Source organism: Gigantopelta aegis, chromosome 10 (genome assembly GCF_016097555.1).
Source record: "Gigantopelta aegis isolate Gae_Host chromosome 10, Gae_host_genome, whole genome shotgun sequence".
In the NCBI taxonomy this organism is placed as follows: Eukaryota; Metazoa; Mollusca; class Gastropoda; order Neomphalida; family Peltospiridae; genus Gigantopelta; species Gigantopelta aegis.
Genome location: NC_054708.1, coordinates 41,838,365 through 41,864,171, shown reverse-complemented (window position 1 = coordinate 41,864,171; position 25,807 = coordinate 41,838,365). Strand labels below are relative to the sequence as shown.

The following is a 25,807-nucleotide window of genomic DNA, read 5'->3' as shown; positions in this document are numbered from 1 at the left end:
GGCCATAGCAGCAATATCAGTGAAACTGAATATATATGTTACAGTCAATCTGTGAAACCAGTCATTACGCGTAATGCCTAAACAAATCAGTCATTTCGCGAAGTGCCTGTGACCACCACGCAATATGTGAAATGCTTGAAAATTCCAGGCATTTCACGAAATGACTGAAAATCATGGCCAGCCAGTACGCAAAATGACTAAAGTGATTCAAGTCTTATTGTTGATACTTGTATACAGGCTTTTGGTCTTAAATGTTGATAAAATCACATTTTAAGAACAAACAACAGTGTTCTAGCTAGGATTTGAGGAGGGCAGGGTGCTCACTTATTATTAGGGCACTGTCTGCGGAAATAAAATTTTTTATGAAGGCAGTAATTTATATATCACAACCGAAAAAACAACAACCCAAAACGGAACAAAATATGAAAATTATAGATTTAATGTTAATTAATAATACAGAGTTTATAAATAATGCAACAGTTGTATGGATGCACTGCTGGACATACACTGGTCAGGTTCATAGTTAATATCATTTGGTTTTTACATACACAAAAAATGAACAAAATTATGAGGTATTTATACACAACTTAGCACCATGCAACATCAACTGATCAGTTTATTTCACAGATTGCAACATCTTCTGTTTTTCACACTTAGGAATTTCTCTGTTGTCTTGTTTAGGAGTGTTTCAACATGAATAAATTTCCAGTTAAGTTTAATTTGGAGCAACTTGCTTATAGTTGGAACATTGAGTTTGCTCCTTCTGTCTGTTTTTATCATTTTCAAGTGCGAAAACACTCTTTCACACTCAGCACTACTCAAAGGCAGAGTCAGTGCTACAGATACCAGCTTGGCTAGCAGTGGATACATTGCTTGTAGTCCACTTTTATCTGGACCCAAAAGCACTTTTCCAATCCCTGGGAGAGTCTTATCAAATGTGCTGGATGACATCAAGGAAAGAAAATTTGTCCACTCCATTAGAAGGTTCTCTTCAGGCATGTTGAAGTGAACAGCAAGAGCTTCCATCTCCATTTCTCCATACAATGCAGGAACATCCTCATTCAGTGCAGACACATCCAATATTGCCAAAGAATTCACAATATCGCTATCCTGAAATCTGAGAAAATAATAGAAATATTTATAACTTACAATACATGTTCAATTGAACTTACATTTGTTTTTCTCTATCGTTTTAATGAAAACTTATTAAACATTGGTGATTTTATGAAAACATAAAATAATTTCACATGAAACAAAATAATGTAAAAACATACAGACATTTTTGTTTGGAAGTATGTACTTAATAATAATGCAACACCAACCTTTCTGAAATGTTGTTAACCAGGTTGGTCAAGAAAGGGATCCTGACAGTGTTTATGAATTTGTCCACTGTCATATCGTGATGCAGATCACATCCTGTGTTCATTTTTCTGGTCCATGGCCCATCAGTTTCTTTCAACTGCAGTATTATCTGCAGGGTGCTATTAACTTTGCTCTTCATTGATCATGTAAATATTAAAGTTAACATTAGACAAAATGAATCTGATTGAAATACAGAAACAAAACAAATATTAAAGTTAACATTAGACAAAATGAATCTGATTGAAATACAGAAACAAAACAGTTACAAGGACTACTGAAAATAAAAGTTTAATCAATAATAATGGTATATTCAAATAAAATTACTTAAAGCAACTTACCAAGTCAAATGGAACATGGTTAATAATATAAGTCAATATAATAAAATAGATTATAAATTACCTAAATTGACAACTTGTTTCTGGAACAGCAGAGACAGTGAAGACAAATGAGGCATGACATCAGCCAACATGAGTAGTGTTCTAATAACCAAGGTGCTCGAGAAGTTCTTTAGCAAAGCAGTAGCAGGGACATCTTTCTTTGTCGCAGCATGATTCTCCAGGTCTGCTACAATGGATCTAAAATTACAAAGCTCAGTTAACTATATGTAAATAGAGTTTAAAACAACAGTGCTTTAAGACAGAATACATGTATGATACAGATGACTGGCTTATTTAATTAAGTGTTATCACAGGTATTAACAGGTAATAACAATATAGCAGGAAAGGCAGGAAAGAAAGCAGACTATCAGAAAATACTATAAAAACAAAACAATCATATAGTTAAATCAATTTACCTATAACATCTGACAATGGAAGCAACAGCTTGGTCATGTGAAAGCCAACGGTGATGTTTTGCCTGCTTGATTTTCAAAGGTGGATCCTTGAAGCCTTCCTGAACAACTCTTAGTGATTCAGTGTGTATACAACTATACTTGTAGTACTTGTGAACTGCTTCCAAACATTCATCCACTTTGTGGATGGCTTTAAGAGATTTGAAGCTGTCACGAACCGCAAGAGCCAATCTGTGATCTTTGCAGTGATTAGCTATCAATTCAGAGTTCAGTAACCTGAGGCGGGCTCCTACTCCCAGTTTTGCCCCTTTGAAAACTGATGCACCATCTGATGTCAGTGCGGACATCTGTTTCACTGAAATTCCTTTCGTTTTCAGTTCAGATTCAATCGAAGATGTTATAGTTTCTGCTGTTCCATTTGGGATCTTTAAGTCATTTAAAAATGCAACTTTTGCTTGTCCTTCATCCACAATCTGGACACACATACCCAAGTGTTTTGAAACTGACACATCACATGCTTCATCACACATTAAACCAAATGTAGGACTCTTTTTTATCTTTTCAGTGACAACATTTTCTACAGATTCACTCATGATTGTAAGAAATTCCGAATCACTATCAGCACTAGTGTACTTGGCATTACCAGTGGCATTAAAAATGTACAAAGTTTCCCCATCAGTCTTCTTACACAATTCAATTAATTCACCAAACAAGTTCAAAGATAAATTGTGGTGAATAATGAAAAGTAAGATAGTGAGTCCAGACTTTATTGATGCATGCAGTTTGGAATCCATCTTTTTAGTGCCGTCTTCCATGTCCAGTTGTTCAAAACTTTGCTTCAGAGCCTCCAGATGTCTGGGAGAATGTTCGTGTTCTTTCACTTTATCCAGTCTACATGTTTTACATCCACTGTCTATCCATGTTTGATTACCATTTGCACCAACTGAATTCCATTTAGTACATAAACCACAATACATACTTTCATGAGTCGTTCCGTCTTCATCAACATCAGTTTTACATGACAGCCACGGTCTACCTGTTTCCCATGAGATAGCATAGCAGGTCTTGTGTTTTGATGAGTGTTGCAGCTGTTCCTTGTTAGGTACTTCTTCCAACCTTTTCCTCTTTCTGCACTGCTCAACAACGTCATCCTGGGTTTTCCTTAATAAATGATAACAATTTATTTAGGCAAATACTTGTAACTATTCAAATATTAACAACTTTTAAATTTGTATTATTATTATTATTATTATTATTATTATTTTATTAATCTATTTTTTATTTTTTTTATAAAAATGCAAATTATATTCACAATTCAATTTCAATTCAATTTATTGCATATTACCAAACAAGCTGGTGTCAGCAAACATAAAAAAAACCCATACAACATCTATAACTGTTTTAAATTATTATAACAATTAATAATAATAACAATAATAATTCACAACTAAATCATACAATAAACAATAATAACAATATTAATTCACAACTAAATCTACTGAGAGTTTAGAGAGATTTGAATAATATATATATACTTTTATTATAATGAATGCGTCTAAGTGTAATTTAGTTGATGTAGACCGGGAGGTCAGCCATGTTGAAAAAAGGAGAGAAAAAAAAAAAAAAAAAGAGAAAAAAACAACAAAACAAAACAAACATCGAACAATACTAATATTTAATTTTTAATAAAAGTCTGTTTGCATTAAATATTTAAGAAAATGATTATTGTATGGTATACCGATCAGAAAGTCATATATTTATTTATTACCCATATGGGCTCAAATATACGGGGTAATATTTTTTCGATCTCTGCACAGTGTGCAGATTGCTTCTACAGTCACTGATTGGCTGGCTTTAAAAAGACAAGATTTGATTGGCAATTACATACTGCCGGGACTACATTTTGTTCATTCATGATTCCATTTATCGGTCAAACTATTGCTACCAACTTCAAATATTTTTATACGATACGAACATTTACGTAATTAAAAATCAAAATATATGTACAAATGTTTACAAATAGTTTTATTTTATTATTTTGACTGGGGTTTTTTTGGAACTATTCTTTGGTGGATACTGTTGGGTGTGCACCGGTAACGGCGCGTATGAATATATTGTTATGGCTGGTAGAGCGTGTTAGTTGTTACAGCAGCGAGAACGTAAATATACTTTTAAAATCGTTAAAGATTGACAATGGGTAATAAAGAGAATAACCAACTCACTACGAGGAATTACGGATTATCTGTCCCTCGTTAATTAATGCTGTAAAACCCTCGCCAGAGGCTCGGGTTTACAACATTAATTCACTCGGGACAGATAATCCGTAATTCCTCGTGGCTCGTTAGTTATTCTCTAAGTAACTATACAAATATTAATTCAGCATCGGATGTAAATTGTCGTAAATATTTTTTTTAAATGTAAAATGGACACTTACTTTGATCCAAAGGAAATTTTTTGGCACGATCCAGCAGCTTTCTGTAACGCTTTCAGTTTCCTTTCTCGTGTTGGCATGGTTAAACAACAGTTTGTGTAAAAATTAGTGGTATTTATAACTTTTATAATTTGTTTTCATAACAATCGGAAATAACAAATTTCCGACGTCAGGGGAGCTAATTCGTAAAATAGCTAGACTTACCACAGTTCAAATTGAACGACAAAACCCCCCCCCCAAAAACCCAACAACACAAAAGGCAGGGCGGCAACAGTCGGGGCAGGGCGGCAAAAAATACGGGTAGGGCGCGCCGCCCTCCTATTTACTGCTAGCTAGAACACTGAAACGAGGATAAGTATATTGATTATACGATTTAAAATACTACTTAATATGAATTATTTATTATTATACAATAAAAAGCAAACTTTGTTTTTCATCTAGGAGCTTTTTTTTTTTTTTTATCCCTGATTAGTTGTAATGGTTCGCTGGTTTATTCTCAAACCTAGCCTTGCTTTGTGTTTATATAAGCAAATGTGCTACTTTCGGTGGCTTTTTCAAATTCCTTAGTACAAACCTGTGATTACAGCACCATATGTCTTTCGTCTCTAAAAAAACTAAACATGTTTCTGGGGTTTATTATTCTCGGAATAATCATAGACTGTGATGAGAACGATATGTAGGTATATGCAATTTGTGTGAAAGCAGGGAAGTTTACACGTAATCAGTTTGATTTGTGCCCCCAGCGTTTACTTACTGATGCTGATATAAACCGTACAAAGTCAGTGACCTTTCTATACCAATATGTTACTTTCATGATTTGACACTGACTACTTGGTTACAACTTCATCTTCAAGTACAACTTCTGAAATGATTTTATTTGAGTTTAAATAAAGCGTTACATTGACTATTAAGGCATGGTATTATAGATAGCACTGTAGTCATTTTACATAATGGTTGGCCATGATTTTCAGTCATTTCGTGAAATGCCTGGAATGTTCAGTTATTTCGCGTATTACCTGGTGATCACAGGCACTTCGCGAAAAGACTGATTTGTTTAGGCATTACGCGTAATGACTGGTTTCACAGATTGACTGTAACATATATACGTATGAGTTCCCAATTTAGAGGCAAATTAAATAACATTTTAATTATTATTTGATGTTGGTGGCCTTTGACATTTTATCCCCCCCCCCCCCCACCCTGGTCTTCTGGGTCCGGCCCTGCATTAAATTTATTTATAAATTTGGAAAGCACATTCCTGCGGTGTGTGAGGTGATTTGTGTTTATTACTGTGCTACACCTCAGTTGTGTTAGGTTAAGTATGATATGCTAATATATAATTGATATAATAAAATAAAAATACATAATACATTAGCTAAATTTATTAAATATAATGCACCTACAAGAAAGGGTTACATGTTCTGTTTGTTTACATCTATGATTAACGGAAAGATTAGACAATGCTGTTACACACTGCAAAACAATAATAACCTTGATTTAGTGAAACAAGCTATAATGGCCTTCACGTAGCCTCAGATCCCAATGTTTTGATATGCAAATGACCTTAGTTATTTATAGGAGAAATAACGTGCATTCAAAAGACACAGAGATTTTTAAAAAGTGGAATTAAGTCAACTTCGTGCATTTTATATGATGATTTGTATATAAAACCTGTCGGGGTTTGGGTTTGTTTTCATGTAAATGCAAAGAAAACAAATATCGAATAGGAAATAAACGTAACATTTGCAAAAAACTTTGGGTCTAAATAATTGAACAGGATAATAGTATTTGTTGCATTGTGACAGGCTGTCGGGTTAAAAACTATTTATTATTAACTCTTTTAAAAATATGTTTTAACATAATTTATCTTGCAGCAAGGGGCCATCTATAAAGTTTATTTATCGGGGGGTGGGGGTGGGGGTATTAGGAATGCATTTTGTGATATTAAAAACACCAGGATGACCAAAAATACTTCGAATGCACGGAAATTGATAATCTAAACAATACAATCTAAGTAAAGTATGACTTAAGTTATCAAAAACGGTTATAATAGTAAAAAACAAGAAAGAAAGAAATGTTTTATTTAACGACGCACTCAACACATTTTATTTACGGTTATATGGCGTCGGATATATGGTTAAGGACCACACAGATTTTGAGAGGAAACCCGCTGTCGCCACTACATGAGCTACTCTTCCGATTAGCAGCAAGGGATCTTTTATTTGCGCTTCCCACAGGCAGGATAGCACAAACCGTGACCTTTGTTGATCATTGGTCGGTGCACTCAGGGTTTGGAGTCGGTCTCTGGATTAAAAATCCCATGCCCCGACTGGGATCCGAACCCAGTACCTACCAGCCTGTAGACCAATGGCCTGCCACGACGCCACCGATGCCGGTAGGTTATAATAGTACAAAATATGTGTTTAAAAACTAGGGTATGTCCCTTTAAAGCTCGTATAGACTGGATGCGACGCGTGCGCGCGTTTCGACTATTGCGTCTGACGCGTCATTTGGACACACACACACACACACACACACACACACACACACACACACACACACACACACATATATATATATATATATATATATATATATATATATATATATATATATATATATATATATATACCATACGATTATTTTATTGCAGCTGGTATGGCCGCTAAACGCTATCATCGAAACTAATCTATTTCTATATGAGCCTTTTTGTACCCACAAGTTTACAAGACTGGAAAATCCCAGCTTTTATATAGATTCCTAAGAACAGATAGATACATCAGCAGTTAAATTGAAAAGAACCAATAATAGAAGGCGGATATATGACGTATAATAAAGTTCCTGGTCTTTCAATATGGCGTTACACACGTTGACATTTATGTGGAATGATGGATATGTGCAGGGTTCATTGTGAAATTATACATACCGGTAAGTTCATATTGTTTAAAAAATAAGGCTGGTTAAATATGACTATAAATCTTAATCGTAATTGTGTCAGAGTATTCATTATAAGGTTGGAGAGTCGATCTTCTCTACATAAAGATGGCGGACACGTAATTTAAACTTGTATAAAACTTCTGTTCTATAAATCGACTACTTCCTTAGATAACAAATATTTGTAACTTAGGACTGATTGCATGGGCGGATCCAGGATTTCGTAAGAAAAGGACACCATTAAGTTTGCGAAGATAAAGGACCCGAGCTCCCGAAGGGAGCGATATCTATAGGTAGTACTAAAGTCTAAACCAAATAACTTCCGGCTGGGTCAAACATGGAGGTGCACCGAACTTTTGATAGAGAAGTGAACACCACAAATCCTGTGATTGGTTATAAATGTGAGTGTGTTGGTTGTAAAAAATAATAGTTTCATCTGGGTAAAAAAACATGCAATTTTATTTCATCTAGTACCAATGTGTCAAGTAGCCTTGTGCTTGAAACATGTATGGGGTACCTGTAAAAAATAGTACCCGAATTTTGTGCAGAACTAGGGTAGTCATAGACGCTACCTGTTATCTCAGAAACGAGCAGCTTGACCCCCAATTTTGTAGTATAAACCCTGTAGGGGGATCTGGGGGCATGCTTTTTTAAAATACAGGTGCTCAAAGGCACGTTGTCGAGGCAATTTACTGGTTTGCTAGTTGTTCTGTTTGGAAAATGTGTGAATTTTATATATAATATGGTTTAATGGGAAGCTGAAAGCAAGCATCAGCCAAGCAACAACATGAATAATGTTGTCAGTCACGCTGTACAGAGGGGTGAACAATGTGGACAAGTTGCATGCGTGTTGGAAATTCCATTGCAAAAATGTCAATCACCGAGTTGATAGCGACGTCTTTGTGAATATACACGAGTGCAAGTTCATATAAACGATCCTCCGTCATAGTTGTACGCAAAAACGTTTTCAGGCGACAGTGCACTGAATGAACGTTCACACTCGCAACTTGTAAATGGAATGACACAGAGTAAACGTATCAAACAATGAATATTTAGAAACATCATCACATCTGTTTGTTCAAAGTGGCCAAAGCAGAACTGGGCTTGTCTGATTGTGGAACTCTCGACCAGTTAGTCCATGAGCTAGAGGGGTCGGTCGGTACTAACTTCATCTACCCTTAGTTTTGCCATGTACATCTTAATAAATAGTTTATAATCTTTTCATTTAGCTATTCAGTTGACAATTCCTTTGAAATACTGCTTTTGAGGAAGGGGGTAGGGTTATCATAAGAGTCGTTATACAGAAACACTTCCAAGAAGAAGAAAAAAATATTAATGAGATGTCACTATAAGCTTCTGCTGCAATAAGCTCCTTCAAAAAGAATATTTGAGGTGCTGAGACTAAACGTTATGTAAAATTTCTACTGAAAAATAAAACTGTGTGAATTCTATTTTGTAACGTTACAAAAAACGTGTTATATGAGACCCTAATCCTCAAAGCATTTCAATATTGGTAACATAACTAAATTCTTCAGTCCACTGACTCCCAATCTTCCACGTTTTGTAATCCTACATGCCCTGACAAATATTTTACAATGCTTTTAATAGTCACCCTTTAGAAATTCTGTAAAAATATAACTGTCACGAAAATGGGAGTAGGGCCACAAAACGGGTAATACACACAGAAAGCTGCGAGTCCTGCAATGCTATCATAAATTTCCATCCCTAGGGATGTAGATAGACCTTGACAAAAATCACTATGAACATTCGTCCCCCCCAGGTGATACCAAATGGTCAAATTTTGGGTCCTGGCTCATGGCCTAAGTGTCTTTCCCATAAATCTAGTTCAATATCAATGGCTGATAAATCTTCTCTGTGGTATTCAGACCTTGCTTTTTAAGGTGCGCGGGTGCGATCGCGCTCGTACAGCGCACGTAATTTCAATCTGGCGAGTGTGAAAAACAGCGCACATTACACTCGACAAACGGCGCACGTAAAATAGGTGGGTATATATATATATTTATTTCCACTGTTTACAAAAATAAACAGTTTTCATAACTCATTTAGCTGATATGACTGTCCTTTTATTAAAACAATAGAAATTAAAAACATGGCAGTGACTTCCATGCAGTCGTTAAACTGGTATTTTCCTTTGTTGAACATACTGGTTTAATAGGCAATTTTGTAGACGTACCAGTCAAAATTCAATCGGAGCTACACTGCCAATTTTATTTATTGTGGAGAATGATTTTTTCACTCGCCTTAGTATACTGAGGTGTGTGAATCTTCACTCGCCTATAATTTTCAAAAACCAAGGACTGGGTATTCGATTAAAGGCTTAGTCATATCCGCTAATCCTTGCCTCGTGACAGATATTAGGTGAAGAGACTTAACTGCAGTAACTGTGACTGTCACTGAAACGTTCCGATAACTGTTGTATGATGTGATCCAATTACGGTATAGTGAGGTTTCTTCTGTAATATTCCTCTGGGTCAAGGCATAACAGCTTCTTGGAACCGATGGACCGACAGAGATGCTATTGGCCAATTTAACAGCTTGGTTGTAGCAATGTTTGTTGAATTTGTTGACGCACACTTTGAAGTGTGTTCTGAACTGAAATAATATGTCGGTACCCTTTCACGATGTCAACTGATCAGCCCTGAAGACAGACGGTTAAGATTTCTATGTATGCCATGCAGGACATTGTCACAATGAGTGTCATGATGAATTCGAAGTATGTCATTGCAAGAAAATAACAACCAGCATCATTGATGGTGTGACGATTCCAGTCCTTCGGTGAAGTTCTTATCTCGTCTAAGCAAGTAATAATAGCCGGGTATAGTTCTGTCATTACTTCAATCCATCGACTTCGGCAAAGTTCGGCACCGGTGTGGCATGTTTTTAATTTCCAAGCGGGAAAAACTGTATCCGAATGAAGATGATGATAACTTGTTCAACGTGCCCATATACCACTAGGGTTTCGAACACGCCCATCCAGACTCCGACCTCCGATAAGATCGGTGACCTGACTCGGGATGGAGGAGGAGGGGGGGGGGGGGGGGGGGGGGGGTAATTAGAGTTGAAAATGGGCAGAATTTTGAAAATAGCAAATAGTAAAAAATTTAATAGAATAAATTTAAATAAAAGAAGAAAAAAGAAGAAGATACAAGCCAAAAATAAAAAGAATTGACTGTTCGGCCGAATATTTATATAATTTGGAGCATTTTAGAAGGGCAGTCCAAAATTAAAAAAGAGAAAGAAGAGAGGATCGGACTATTTAATAATAAAAAAAGAGAGTAATTTCGACAAACTTTTGAACGCAGATCTAAAAGTTTAAAGTTCGATCGATATGTCCACTTATGAGTAGCCTCGTTAAGGCCGTTTGGGTGCACAGCTTATAGGGACGAGATGGGTTGCACCCCGTCAAGAAAACCACTAGATTGATAGTCGATAGACGTTGAAGGTGTAGTGCTGTGCTGAAATACAGATCTTGAGAAGCCGGATCCGTCTGAACGAGAGACAGAGTATCAGACTAGTCGTTATGGGTTGGTATAGTGGTGCGGACGGGCCCGACTCCGGAGGATACGAGATGGTATCACTATAAAGCAAAATAAAGTCTAGAAAAGAGTAGTAGGGGCCGACCCCGCTTCCTATTTTTTCTTAGAGTGGGGCGGTCAATCTTCCAGTGCTGCTAGGACAGGCTCGGACATGTAGAGACTAAACGCGAACAACCGTGGCGTTCTGCAGAATGGCCGTCATACGAGTCACGAAAAAACTAGTCATCACAGTCAGACGGAGAAATGACGTGGAGGCGAGGAATCTCGCTAAAAAAGAATCCAACCTGGTGGTGCAGACTGTCGAAACGAGAAGCGTTCCAGCGTTCAATCAGTTCCAATGGCCGCATACATCCCAGTAGAAAACTTCATTTCGCTGACAAAAACAACGAAATGAAGGATTCCCAAGTTGAGCACACGAAGGCACATGCAGTGTGCACCAGCGAAACAAACACGTCTTACCGCGTGGAGCTCCAGACTGGGAATGGTATCCGAATGAGTAACTGTTATCGGCAATTGCCGAAAATTAGCGAACGTGAAAATAAGGCTTACGACATAAAGCGAAGTGTTCCGATATAAAAAATGCCCCTTTACTTTGTTTAGTGGATTATGAATAATACTTTTTAAAAACACCATTTAAAAAGGGCGCATCAAAGGACGCATCAAAGGACCCCTGTGACCCCTCTGGATTCGCCAATGGATTGTACACCACTAAAAAGAAGACCACTGTTAATTTGAAACTCCATTCAACTTCCTGAAACGTTTATTTGTAAGTCGATATCTATTCAAAACACGAGTTGACAAACTAACTTCGTGACACACACACGCACACACACACACACACACACACACACACACACACACACACATTCACACACAAACACATACATTCACACGCACACACATTCACAAACATATTCACAGACATTCACACACACATATATTCACACTCACGCACACACATTCACATACACACATTCACACAAGTCTACCTGTCTATCTGTCTCTCTCTGACTGTATGTCTGTCTGTCTGTCTCTGTCTATCTCTTTCTCTCTTTCTCTCTCTGTCTCTATCCACAGTAAAGTTAATTAATATTGTTAAAACATTTCACAAACGTTGATGATAATCCGAGTTAATAGTCTAAGTTTACTCCTTTTTTTCTAGTCCAAACCCTGATGATCATTATACATGTGTAAGCAAGATATGATCCTGGAATTGTTCCAAGGACATGCACTGGAGCTAAATGTATGTAAGGTAAGCAACAATTTATTTAATATAACTGATCTTATATTATTATGCCTAACTAAAAGAATGATAATGTGGTGATTACGAACATGAGATAAGAACAGACCACGGATTATTTTGCATGTAGTTTCTCACAAACCTGCATAGTTTCATGTACACTTTTAATTGTAGGCCACGTGGGCATAAAAAGTCAAACTTTGTTTTGTTTGACAACTACAACCATATTGATTGATTAATCGTCAGACATTTCAATGTCAAACAGTCAGTTTGAGGGTGGTTTTTTTTTTTTTTTTTTTTTTTTTTTTTTTTTGTGCGTGTGTGGAACGACTACCACTAGAGAACATTGATTTATTAATCATCCAAAACTGGATGTCAAACAATTGATAATTCTGACATACAGTATTTAGAGGAAACGCGCTACAGTTTCTATTAGCTACTAGGGATATTTTATATGCAATTTGCCACTTACAGGACAGCATATACCACGACCTTTGATATACCAGTCGTAGAGCACTGGTTCAACCTTCAGAGTAAAGTCGCTACATTTTTTTTAAAACCGGAAAGATTTTATCAAATAGCAGCAAAGGGCCTTTCATATGCACTTTATCATAGATAACACAGAACATAACACAGCTGTTGACAAATCAACCATGGGGTACTGGTTGGGACGTGAAACAAAATCTGTTCCTCTGAAGGGTTTCAATCCCTCGACCCAAGCTCGTTAGACGAGCACTTTACTGACTCATCCAAATCCCGCTCCACATGTTTTTAAATGACCCCACATTACTGTATAAATCCACGACACCACTAGAGCATATTGATTAATCATCGGCAATTGGATGTCAAACATTTGGGAATTTTTACATATAGTCTAGAAAGAAAATCGCTACATTTTTCCTTTTGTAGCAAGGGATCTTTTATTGCACTATCCTACAGACAGGATAGCACATACCACGGTTACTGTCTGGAACAAGAAATAGTCGAATGGAAGTCCACGGACTGGTCTTATTAGACAGGTCCATCTATATAGCTAATATGTAGGTGCAGTTGAAATTTATTTTGGAACTATCTAGTTGATATCATAATCCTAGAATAAAGCACGAATGCACTGGCACCATACACAGAGGCGGAACTGGGGGGGGCAGGGGCCCGCCCCTCCCTAAATTTTGCGATAGTTATAATTTTATTATATATTAATTTTGATTTTTGTTTGTTTGTTTGTTTGTTTTTGTTTTTATTTTATATATTTATATATTATCATTTATTATTAATTTTTTTAATTAATTAATTTATTTGTTTTATTTATTTATTTATTAATGTTATTTTATTATTATTTATTTTATTATTATTATTATGTGTTTTTGGGGGGTTTTGGGGTTTTTTTTTTTTGGGGGGGTGGTGTTCGAATTTGATTTATCTATGTATTTTCAAAGAAGTCTTTTATTTTTATATTACACAAACACAGGTTAATTATATTTCCTATAGTACAAACAACTGTAATTAATAATTTTTGTAAAAAATTGTATACAGCATACAATTGTACAGTAATGATTCGAGGCCCCCATCCTTGACATTGCCCTTGTTTCTGGGGACAAAACCCCCCAACAAAAAAAAAAAAAAAAACCAACAAAAAAAAAACCCACACACACACACCCCAAAAATAAAAACCCACAAAAAAACAACAACATTTTTTACGATCACCCTCCAAACCTCCCCCAAAGTTCCCTTGGCATTCCATCTCATGTCACTGCTCCCCCCCCCCCCAATGGATTTTCTAGATCCACCACTGATACACATCAAACTGATTTGTATGTGTCGCTTTTGTAAGACCCCTGCGTGTGCTGTAACCTCACCGTGGTGCAGGGGTGTAACATTCTCTTTGAGAATGGTCAATACAGCACAAAATTGAAGTTTTGAGTAAAATTCAGTATCCGTAAAATTCTGTGATATTTGTGTTTTTGCACAGTTCTTTACACTGTTTTTGTTTGTCTTGAATTTTTATATTGATGTTGATCATCACTTTATTTATTTGCATTACCATAGTTTGACACCCAATAGCCGATGTATTTTTCGTGCTGGGGTGTCGTTAAACATTCATTCATTCATTTATTCATTCACTTTTGTAAGATATTGATTAATAAGAAACCTTTTTACCAAGTTATTTTGCTTTGTTGATGCTAAAGAAATAATAAAAAATGAAATCGCTTTACAATATTTACTAGGCAGATGTTTTGGTCCACTGGGTAAAGGCCAAGAGTTTGCTGACTAGCTGTTCCTTTCTGTCCCAACTACCGGATGCAGACGACGTGAAGTGTTCGCACAAGACTCAATGGAACAAGGCGTTCCCCGAGGGCCTTGATGCTCACCAAGTAGGAAAAACCCCGGGGGTGAGCTGTGTAGAAGTATTTATCACGCCGCTTACTCGGATACACAGCTGTTCTCACCTGTAAGTGTTTTTATGAAATAATATTAAAACAATATTATATAGAGAGCAATTATTGTTTTATTCAGAAATATTAACACATTTAAATAGTATTATTTAATGTTGAAGTATCTAAATCAATTTTAATATGCATGCATATTTAAACATTACGAAGATATCACCCAGTTCTATTCCATACCTATGACGCATCATTCTTCGCTCTCAATTCATTACGCATGTTTATCTAAGTCACATTCAAAACCTTTCGAAGGCTATTTCCCAACGATTAGCTAGCTTCACACATTTAAAAGCTATATTACCTGATTCCAGCAACCAGGACATTTTTTATGTGGTAGTTGCATAAATCGTCGCGTGAGAGCCAGAAGGACGTAAGTGCATCAAAATTCATTTTTAAAAAGCCGAGATAATGAAGGAAAACTGTTTTTCTTGATCAGTAGTTAAGATGTCGAATTTGTTTTAATGACAATGAAAGCTGAACATATTTACGATTTCTTTGTATATTTGCGGTATTTATAGCATATTAGGTGTTTTAGTTATTTGCTTAAATAGTTGTAGTTACGACAATTATTCATGATTAAATTAAATGCATCATTTACGACCAACAGTATATCAAGTAAATTTAAATATTTATTGTGAAAGAACCATCACTTCAAAAACATTTCAGTTTTGCAAATCACATATTTATTTTTAAAAAGGAGAAAGCTTGTAAATAGAAAATATTTACAAGCAACAATTCAAAAAGGAATACAAGTAGAAGTACGTTTTAATAAAATCACCGCTTAAACAAAATATTACGTGAAAAAAGTTATTTTACTTTTGTTAATAATAATACGATAAATAAAATCACCAATTGAACAAAATAATAATGTGAAAAAAACTACTCGTGAAATCCTTGTTTTCTTTGACCCACCCCTGATTTTGTGTGACCTTATCTGGTGCAGGGTTTCTGCCAGAGGGTAAAATGGGTATGGTATCATACCCAAATATTTTTTCAGAATTTCTTTTAAAGTTAATTTGTTGACAAAATTAATTACTCTTATCATTACTGTATAATTTTCTTAATCCTAACCCTAAACTTAACCCATTTTCGTTCTGAGGGAGGACCCCCCATATCTCTGTTGACTGTGGTTGCATTCAATTCCATAGAGCCATACCCAAACATTTCTATCTGGCAGAAACACTGTGGTGGTAGTGCTCCATGTTCGTTGTTTGATGATGGTGCATCAGAATCAGACGACTTGTCCATACAAAACCTCTTTTTCTAGGCAAGTATTCGTTTCTGGTGAGAGATCAGAAAAGCTGATGTCATGCTGTATGCAGTGTTCTTTCCGTGTTCTTTGCGCCATGGGAGTCCTTTTGCAGATAATTCCTGGTTCTGCTGCCTCAGGGTGTACTTCACTAATTTCAAGAATACCTGGTTTATCAGCTAGTGCAACATACAAACCAGAATAGTTAAGCAAACTGAAACTGGTATTCTTTAATGAAGAAACTATGTTTAGCAGGTTATTGGTTTGGGATATACCGGGTTCAAGTGAAGCTCATTCAAAGGATATAGGGTTTACATTTCCAATGAGGGTGTGTACTGAATATCAAATCCAGAAGTAGTGAACACTATACCATGTCCACCTGTTGAGTATGCAGGATTCTCTCCAGGTTATATTGAGTGAACAGTAAACCCTACAGCTTCTGCTGTGCGTTGGGTGTACTCTCCGGGTTCTGTTGCGTGTTCAGTGCACACTCCTGGTTTTGTTGTGTATTTGGTGATCTCTCCGGGTTCTGTTGTGTGTCCAGTGATCTCTCCAGGTTATAATGTGTGTTCAATGATCTCTCCAGATTCTGTTGTGTGTCCAGTGATCTATCCAGGTTCTATTGTGTGTTCAGTGATCTCTCCAGGCTATGTTGTGTGTCCCGTGATCTTTCCAAGTTCTGTTGTTGGGTGTGCTCTCTGGGTTATGTTGTGTGTTCAGTGCACACTCCTGGTTTTATTGTATATTTGGTGATCTCCCCGGGTTCTGTTGTGTGTCCAGTGCTCTCTCCAGGTTATATTGTGTGTCCAGTGATCTCTCCGGGTTCCTTGTGTGTCCAGTGATCTCTCCAGGTTCTATTGTGTGTTCAGTGATCTGTCCAGGTTATGATGTGTGTTCAGTGATCTCTCCAGGTTCTGTTGTGTGTTCAGTGATCTCTCCAGGTTCTGTTGTGTGTTCAGTGATCTCTTCAGGTTCTATTGTATTCAGTGATTTCTTTAGGTTCTACTGTGTTCAGTGATCTCTCCAGGTTATGTATATGTTGAGTTCAGTGATATCTACAGACTATGTTATGTGCAGTGTTCTCTCCGTGGTTTGTTGTGTGTTCAGTGATCTCTTCAGGTTCTATTGTATTCAGTGATTTCTTCAGGTTCTACTGTGTTCAGTGATCTCTCCAGGTTATGTATGGGTTGTGTTCAGTGATATCTACAGACTATGTTATGTGCAGTGTTCTCTCCGTGTTTTGTTGAGTGTTAAGTGATCAATCCTCCGGTTTTTGTTGTGTGTGCTAAATTATTTTCTGCGTCTGTTGTGAGTGATATGTCATGTTCAAGTTCTCTTGTGTGTGCTATGTCATGTTCTTCTTCAGGTTTTGTTGTGTGTACTATGTCACGTTCAGGTTCTGTTGTGTGTGCCACGTCATGTTCAGGTTTTGTTGTGTGTTCTCTATTATGTTCAGGTTCTGTTGTGATTGCTATGTCGTGTTCAGGTTCTGTCGCAAGTGACTGGATAAAGGCCATGATATGTGCTGTCCTGTCTGTTGGGAAGTGCATATAAAAGATACCTTGCTGCAATAGGAAAATGTAGTGGGTTTCCTCTGATGACTATGAGTCATAATTACAAAATGTTTGACATCCAATAGCCGATGATTAATTAGTCAATGTGCTCTAGTGGTGTTGTTAAACAAAACAAACAAATAAACTGTCGCAAGTGCTATGTCACGTTCATTTTCTATGGTGATTATTTTCTGATGTTCAGCTTTTTGCTATGTTATGTTCAGGTCTTGTTGTCATTGATGTGCCACGTTCTGTTGTGTATGCTATATATTATGTTCAAGTTATGTTGTGTGAGCAATGCTATGTTCATACCCTGTTGAGTGTGCTATGTCATTTTCATGCCCTGTTGTGTGTGCCATGTCATGTTCAGCTTCTGTTGCGCGTGCTATGTTGTGCTAATGTTTTGGTGTGTGTGTGTTATGTTCATGTTCAACATTCTGTTGCTTAGCTTAACTTAGTAACTGGTTTAACGTGTCCATGGTCCATATACGACTAGGGTTTCGAACACACGATAGGATCGGGAGTCTGACTCAGGACAGGGGTATTCTGTTGCAAATATTTGTTAACTGTGAAGTTAATCAAAGTTCATACATCTTGCTATCGTTTACGTTGAGGCCACATTCACTGTATTCGCCTTTTAACCTTACGTCTGATTACACTTTCTTTTGTTACTGGACTTTGTCCTGGATAACTTACAATGACATTTGTATGTGCAATATTGTTAATCCATAATGCCTACATTAGGGCAATCCTGTAGATCTTCAAAGGCAGCTGAAAGGCGGAACTTGATCACCGTAACATATAATTAAATACATGTATATCCAAAATCAGTGTGATTATGTTTGCACATTGGTCGTATATGCCACATACAACATTATTATGAATTAAAATTGTATCTACAGATACAAATTACATGTTGGAAACTTTGCTTCAATTAAAAACATTTCAAAATAGATATTTGTTTTTCAAGAAAATTCACCAAAACATGTTTATTATTATAATTATGATGCACATAAAATAGCAAACCATACAAACATTAATGTTACTGCAGTTCTTATTTATATATACAGACACCATTCTTGTCTGTTGCCAAATGGTTTGTTGCATGCAGTACCAAATGTTTTTCTTAAATAGACCGGGCTCTCACAATGATAAAATTCATATTATTTTTAGGATTCAAGCAGATAAAAAATATTGACATAATGTATGCTCTATTGTACTTCGCATTTGTAATTTCTATCACATACTGATAACAAAGAATGCATATGGGTCATATTTGGCACATACGACCTGTCAGACATAATTATATCGTGTTCACATAATGGACAGCAAGCAAATCGGAGGAAAGTCGTATATGTCAGTTACGTCTATTTTCATGCAAATTGGTATCTGTGATTCACTTCCGACCATTTAAATCCTGTATACGCGATGCAATTAGGGACACAGCTACGATTTTTTGGTGACAATATGTAATCGGGGATGGCGATTCCGAATATGCAAAAAATACGTTTTAGGTCGTATCTGCCACTTACGACCTTTTAGCTCTCAGGCGAGGAAATGTAACAACGTTGATTAAAGGGCTGTCTCAAAATTCCAATTTTGGGGGATTTGTCTTGAAATTTCGAAGGTGCTCTGATATCGCAAACAAACACACACACACACACACACACACACACACACACACACACGAGCTGTCAGTCTACTCCGGCTGACACTAGTATAAAATAGCAAACTATTCATTCGACTCGAGCAACTCATCCACACTGTAGATCTGGATCGGTAAGACATTTATTTTTTTCATTATCTCGCAGAAGTTTTCGAGGCAAATCAAAAAGTGTTTGGACATGGCATCAGCGGAAGATTTGGAGCTGATAACGTTTACTCCACCGTATATGTGCGATGATTCAACTCCGGCCGTCTTCAAGCGATATGCAATTAAAGAACTCATAGATACTATTTGGCACTATCACGAATTCCACCCAAAGACGTCTTTGAAGAAAGTGGCAATTGTTATAAATCCTGGAGATATGTTGACCTACAAGGTATATCTAAGACTGTACCCACCACGTTACAATAAATATTTTAAAGAATAAGATGATTAAATAAATAATCAGATGTCCAGGTTAGCATCTTGGGTTAAATGTTTCCCACAGAAGCATCTTTCTGGACCTTGCCCCAGTCTCTCCCTTCCCCTTTCTCTCTGGTCTATCACATTTGAATACGTAAAAATAAATGTCATGCGTCATTATTTTAACTGCAGTCAAGAGCCACAAAAAAAGCTGCTACGTGTTAAATAGTAGACTTTCATTTCAGGCTGCCAGTGAAATCCTGCACGTGCTAGGACTGGAAGAAAGTCCTGAAGTAATAAACAAGTTAGACAAACAGGCTTTTACAAAACCAGGTAGGTAAAAATAAGTATTTGCAAAGATAAATAGTTTTTAGTGACATACCAACATTCAGATACGGTTAAAACTACTGATTCCAATTTCAAAGGTATTGCATGGTACCTTTTTCGTTTCTTATTTTAAAATACTCCTATCACCATGACAACATGAAACAATGAATTTGCCAAAATTAATAATTTAATAATAAAAAAAGTTTTAAAAATTCTAATCATCAAAACTATTTTACACAACCTAAAATCGAAGGCGAACAGTTTTAATATAATATAGCGACTACACAAATGAATATATATTTTACAGAAAACGCTGAGACAAAAGAATCGTCCAACTTAACAGATGCCAGTGGAACGGAATCCGTAGCAGCCAGTGCGCCAGAGACAGGAGTTAACACAGTGGGTTGGACTCTGGTACAGATACACAAACAAATCATTGATAATTGAATGCTTTAGGTTTCATATTGTAAAATCTAGATATGACAGATTTGATTTTCTCATCTCAACACCACTGACCATAGCAGCTGTAGAGATGCGTAGAGTGTGACATTTTCTGTTTCGTACAAAATGTGCTTTTAACGTTTTCAGATACTTCATTTTATGTGCCGTCAGTTGTTTCGTTGATGTAACATTAACACCCCAGGTTGTCGTTAAACGTTAATTCACTAACTGCACATTTTGTAAAGGACACCATTATAATGATAACGTTTTAAAAACAGTATAGTAATAAAAATTGATTATTGTGATATTTTTATATTGGGTTTGACCACAGCATATTTGTATTTTTTTTCCATATATTTTTGACACGTAATGACTGATTTCAGCCCTCAAAATTTGCGACGAAAATCAACAGTGCTGTCGCAAATAACTGTTGCAAAATTGATCTGCAACGACATTTATTTTAAATGATCGAGTATTTACTCTATTGTCTTTGTAGTAAATTGTTTTTGCAAGATGCTATGAAAAAGCAAGGCTGCGATTTTCAGTGACTAGGGCTGTTTCAGATGTATATAATACTTACCAGCCCCTAACTAACTTTCATACAGAGTTGTCAATAAACGATGTAACATTACCAGGAAGCGCCTCCACGAGACAATACTAAGCAAAGAAAGCCAGTACCACTTCCCAGAAAATATCTACAACCGAACCGGAACAGTGCTCCTGAACGTCTGTTCAGCATTGACAGTAGGAAAGGAGAGATGTCTACATTTAAAAGTTTGTAGATCTCATTCATGTTCTCATCAAATAACTGAAACCATTTACATGTATATGCAATATTCTAGTAAACAATGCAGTATGATAACGATACGATTGTTCGTGTTGAATACAAACATAATTTGTAGTATGGTTTAAACAATATTTATTCCCAATTATAACGCTGGTTGGGGATTGGCCAACAGGCAAAATGCCTATATCAAGGCCTCTCCCTATAGTATACAGTAATGCAATGATGCCCTGATATATTAATTTAAGCAACCAATTGCCGCCACATATTATCATCCCCACATTTACCACCTCGTTAATTATGGGACTGTAGATATGGGTTTTTTTTTTTTTTTTTAATATGGTAAACGAAAATACAGCTTCTCTCTTTGTAATGTGTCGGCGTTGTGACTTTTAATTAGTTTTATTAATTCAAACAACAATTTAGATGTACGAAGCAACGTGTAAATTAGGCATCTTAGCCGAATGCCCATTTCGGTAACTTTTATAAATGTATCACAGGTCAAATGTTATTGAAAACATGTTTAGAAGTCATCTGTGATCAATAATATGACATTAGCACAGTATTACCACGAAGTCTATTTGGTCATTAACTAATTTTGTTGAGTATATATTAGACAATAGTGTCAGGCTGGTGTTGATCAACGGAACTCGTATTCATTCAACTGCTCGCCCGTAAACATGCATCTCAGGTCATCCAGTTTCATTTCATTTCAATTTATGTCCATGGTTTTTGCAGTTAAAATTTAAGTTCATTTTTGGGACATCCCTTCGGGCATCGTTGATGTTTTTCCAAGCTAAAGATTAGTTATTAGTTGTTAGCGACAGCACTCTGTGTGTAATGCACTTGCACATCTCCACATAGCTGTACACACATGTTTTCTTTTAGACAGTATTTAAATTTACGAACCCTTGCCAGTACCTACGAGCTGTAAACCTGATGAATTAATCATTGAGCCATCAGGGTCAAAAGTGATTAAGTCCATTGATAAATTTCTGGGTAATGATGAGGTTGGTTTTTGGTTTGTTTTGTTTGACGACACACTGATAAGATGCCGCCCTATGTCCATATCCATGGCCCGAGTCGACGAATTACGGCACGAGGTTGTTTAACGACACCACTAGAGCTCACTGATTTATTACTCATCGGCTACTGGATGTCAAACATGATACTAGTAATTCTGATAAATAGTCTTACAGGAAATTCGATACATTTTCCCATTAAGAGCACATTCCCACATACAGGACAACGCATACCACGGTCGTTGATATATCAGTAGTGGGGCACTGGTTGACACAGACAAATCCTCGGAGAAAGGGTATATTGAAGGGATTCAATCACACGACCGAAGCACCTCGGGCGAGCTAAACTACCTCCCTTCACAACAGGTTGACATTGTTGCAACATAACGACAAACACAAATTCTTAACGTAGTCTAATATTGATTGTGTGAGTTTATATTTATGTATTTCAGCAGAAAACGTCGAGACAACTGAAACTCCCAACTTGACAGAAGCAAGTGAAATGAAACCAATATCCGCCAGTGTTTCAGAGACAAATGTTAAAACGGTAGGTTGGACACGGTTACAGATTATTGTTAATGTTTTACGTTCCGTATGATAAAATCGAGTATTAATGGATAGGGAATTGTTGTGATTTATATCATTTACTAATTACCGTATTAATATAATATGTTATTTTAGGTATGAAACATGGTTTTGATTAATGTTTTATTGAGGTATATGTATTATATTTCATAAGCACTGTATTGACACAGTTTACGTAAGTGTCGATATTAAGAGCTATTTCACACAGAATTACCTCAAAAGTTAAAAAATTTGTTTCGAACACCAATCAACCATAAAAATAATAATACAGCATTATTGCTTTCAAAACATACAATAAATGGTACCTAATTAACAAAAGTAGTGTTCACTGGACAGGGCGAGGACACTCATCACAAATCTAACAAAAGGATACCAGTGCCAACCCAAAGGAAGTCTCTGACACGAAACAGTGCACCCGAAGGTCTGCCCGCTATTCACGTAGGTCAAGGACTCCCCACGCTTGTGTCCGAAGATAGGGTAACAGCAACGCCAGGTACGGCACATTAGTAACTGCACTCCAGTCGTCTGTAGGAATATTTAATACCAACCATCAGCTCCAATTTGTATTCTAGTTAAATATATCAGTAGATTTTTTTAGACTTAAGAATTGACTGAATATGCAAAACGTAATTATAACAAGCCCCACCAATCCCTCCAAAAAACTCAAGAACAAATATCCCCCCAAAACACCCCCCCCAAACCCCCCCCACCCCCACAAAAAACACACACACACACACACACAAAAAAAACACACACAAAAAACCCCACCCAACAACAAAAACAAATCAAGAATAAACAAAAACAAAACAAGAACAAACAAAAACAATAACAAGAACAACAAAACAACAAGAAAAAATACTAAAGTATAACATTAAAAATACTTATTTGTCAGTCGCATTTATTCCAATACGGTAGTAATAAACATATATATATATACTCTTCAAAAGAAGAAACGCAAAACCACATTGTCGTAACATTTGGAGAATTGATTTAATTATTGAATGGTGAGTCCGATAATTACCAAATGTTGCAGGATTGTTCACAATTCACTCTAGTCCATTGTGAGTAAGTGATAGGACACACCACCAAGGTCAAGGTCATCTGGAGTCAATACCGGGTGTGGCCTCCGCGTGTGTTGACAACTGCCTGGCACCGCCTGCCCATTGAAGCAACCAGAGTACGGATGACGTCCCGGGGGATGGTGGCCCACTCGGCCTGCAAGGCTGCTGCCAGCTCGGGCAGGGTCTGGGGCTGTGGTTGTCGCTGTCGGAGGCGTCGGTCCAACTCGTCCCATAGATGCTCAATTGGGTTCAAATCCGGTGATATCGATGGCCAAGGAAGGACATTAATGTTGTTGTTCTGTAGGAAAGCCGTTGTGAGACGTGCTGTGTGAGGCCTGGCGTTATCATGTTGGAACACTGCGTTGGCGTTGGCCATAACTGGAACGATGTGTGGCCGGAGGATCTGGTCATTGTAGCCCTGTGCATTCAGGTTGCCCTGCACGTGGACCAGGTCAGTTCTGCCAGTGTGTGAGATGGCTGCCCACACCATGACACTACCCCCGCCGAATCTGTCCACTTCCTGCACGCAGTTTGCCGCATAACGTTCACCACGACGCCTATACACGCGACATCTTCCATCATGACGTCGGAGCAGAAATCGGGACTCGTCACTGAACCACACCTGTCTCCATCGCAGTTGAGGCCATTGTCGATGAATCTGGCACCACTGCAGTCGGAGTCGACGGTGTTGTGGTGTTAAGATGACACCTCGAACTGGACGTCTGGCACGAATTCCTACCTCACGCAGGCGGTTCCGTACGGTCTGGTCGGATATCCTGCGCAAACCTGGTATTGCTGCGGCTGTGGAGGTGGCAGTAGTCAATCGTTCCCGAAGGTGGCGTACCCGGATGTAGCGGTCCTGCCCGGGGGTAGTGACCCGTGGTCGACCGGATCTAGGGAGGTCACGTGTTGATCCATGTTGCTGGTAACGGTCCCACAGTCTGGAGATGGTGCTTGGGGACACATGGAATGCCCTGGCAACGGCCGTTCTGGATTCGCCTGCGTCTAGTCGGCCGATGGCATTGTTTCTCTGCGGTTCACTGAGACGTGGCATGTCCTGGATTGTCAACTGTCGGCCAGATACAGAGGCCAGGCAAGCGAACACCCTGCACTTTTATACTGTCGGTGTTCATGTTGCATGTGCAGACAACGCACGTGCAGTGGTGACATGGTTTGCACGTGGCTGCGTTTTTGCGAATATTCACATTTTGGAACTTTATTGTACAGTAGCTGCGTTTTATCGAATGTAACCGTGGGAATGTGTTTGGGACATGCAATGACCTTATATTCACAAAGCATGAACCGGTAGGAAACATAAAATCGGAGTTATAACCCATTTGTTCCCTTTTGCGTTTCTTTTTTTGAAGAGTATATATTTGTTAGCATACGAAGACGAGTGTGAAAGGCATTTGAAGTATTTATCTGCAAAAAACATGACACAAAGATTAATGATTACATTTTATTCAGAATACAGATCGTGAATTTATAGAATATAGGCACTTTACTGGTTCAGATATGCAAGACAGTCGCAGCAAAGAGGTGACCTGAGATCCATCACGTTTACCCAACTATTTCAAAATGATGGAATAACAGTTTTGGAATGTCTCATAACGTATCTAAGAGAACTTGGAAACTCATCCACGTAGACTCGCTTCTTAATCGTCACCATGGCATGACATCTCTGTCATAGAAAATCGTCTTCTTATTTAATCGATTAAGATAATTTAGAACTACTACTCGAAGCAGGTAATCTAACCATAGGTTCATGCAAATTCTTTTGTTGTATAAACACACCATTAATCATTGTCTTTTAAAACAAAATCATGGTTGATTTCCGGGGTTTTCCATTCTCGTACATATTATTAATGTCTCAAGATTGGCTTCAATTAGTTTTTAAAGAGGCAGTTTTCATTAATTATATTTTATGGTATGAATAAAGACTGCTTTATCGTTTTAATT

At 37.3% G+C, this 25,807-nt stretch overlaps 3 protein-coding genes across 3 annotated transcripts in view; 1 reads left to right on the top strand and 2 right to left on the bottom strand.

Moving 5' to 3' along the window:
• Positions 1-472: 472 nt before the first annotated feature.
• On the bottom strand, positions 473-1,491 carry LOC121382709 (zinc finger protein 862-like). The gene is made up of 2 exons (XM_041512253.1): positions 1,323-1,491; positions 473-1,117 (listed from the first exon to the last, which is right to left on the bottom strand). Exons 1-2 carry the CDS (start codon positions 1,424-1,426, stop codon positions 622-624), a joined length of 600 nt encoding a protein of 199 aa, XP_041368187.1. The 5' UTR covers positions 1,427-1,491; the 3' UTR covers positions 473-621.
• A 259-nt stretch (positions 1,492-1,750) lies between these two features.
• Positions 1,751-16,106, bottom strand: LOC121383633. The gene is made up of 4 exons (XM_041513726.1): positions 16,014-16,106; positions 14,610-14,761; positions 2,156-3,313; positions 1,751-1,937 (listed from the first exon to the last, which is right to left on the bottom strand). Exons 1-4 carry the CDS (start codon positions 16,104-16,106, stop codon positions 1,751-1,753), a joined length of 1,590 nt encoding a protein of 529 aa, XP_041369660.1.
• The window catches only part of LOC121383632 (protein mono-ADP-ribosyltransferase PARP15-like), a 33,035-nt gene continuing 14,626 nt past the window's right edge, over positions 7,399-25,807 (top strand). The window contains exons 1-9 of the mRNA XM_041513725.1: positions 7,399-7,511; positions 12,237-12,326; positions 14,540-14,763; positions 19,372-19,602; positions 19,874-19,961; positions 20,263-20,369; positions 21,032-21,170; positions 22,655-22,749; positions 23,124-23,280. Of these exons, the coding sequence (XP_041369659.1) occupies positions 19,405-19,602; positions 19,874-19,961; positions 20,263-20,369; positions 21,032-21,170; positions 22,655-22,749; positions 23,124-23,280 (784 nt within the window). The 5' untranslated portion in view covers positions 7,399-7,511; positions 12,237-12,326; positions 14,540-14,763; positions 19,372-19,404. The remainder of the gene's footprint in view (positions 7,512-12,236; positions 12,327-14,539; positions 14,764-19,371; positions 19,603-19,873; positions 19,962-20,262; positions 20,370-21,031; positions 21,171-22,654; positions 22,750-23,123; positions 23,281-25,807) is intronic.

Coding starts and splice junctions, on each gene's coding strand:
- LOC121382709 (XM_041512253.1), bottom strand. CDS start 1,426: ATGAACACAGGATGTGATCTGCATCACGATATGACAGTGGACAAATTC. Junction 1,118..1,322: donor GTTAACAACATTTCAGAAAG/GTTGGTGTTGCA, acceptor TTATTTTCTCAG/ATTTCAGGATAGCGATATTG.
- LOC121383633 (XM_041513726.1), bottom strand. CDS start 16,106: ATGGCGCAAAGAACACGGAAAGAACACTGCATACAGCATGACATCAGC. Junction 14,762..16,013: donor ATACTTGCCTAGAAAAAGAG/GTTTTGTATGGA, acceptor AAACACTTACAG/GTGAGAACAGCTGTGTATCC. Junction 1,938..2,155: donor TCCATTGTCAGATGTTATAG/GTAAATTGATTT, acceptor TTGTAATTTTAG/ATCCATTGTAGCAGACCTGG.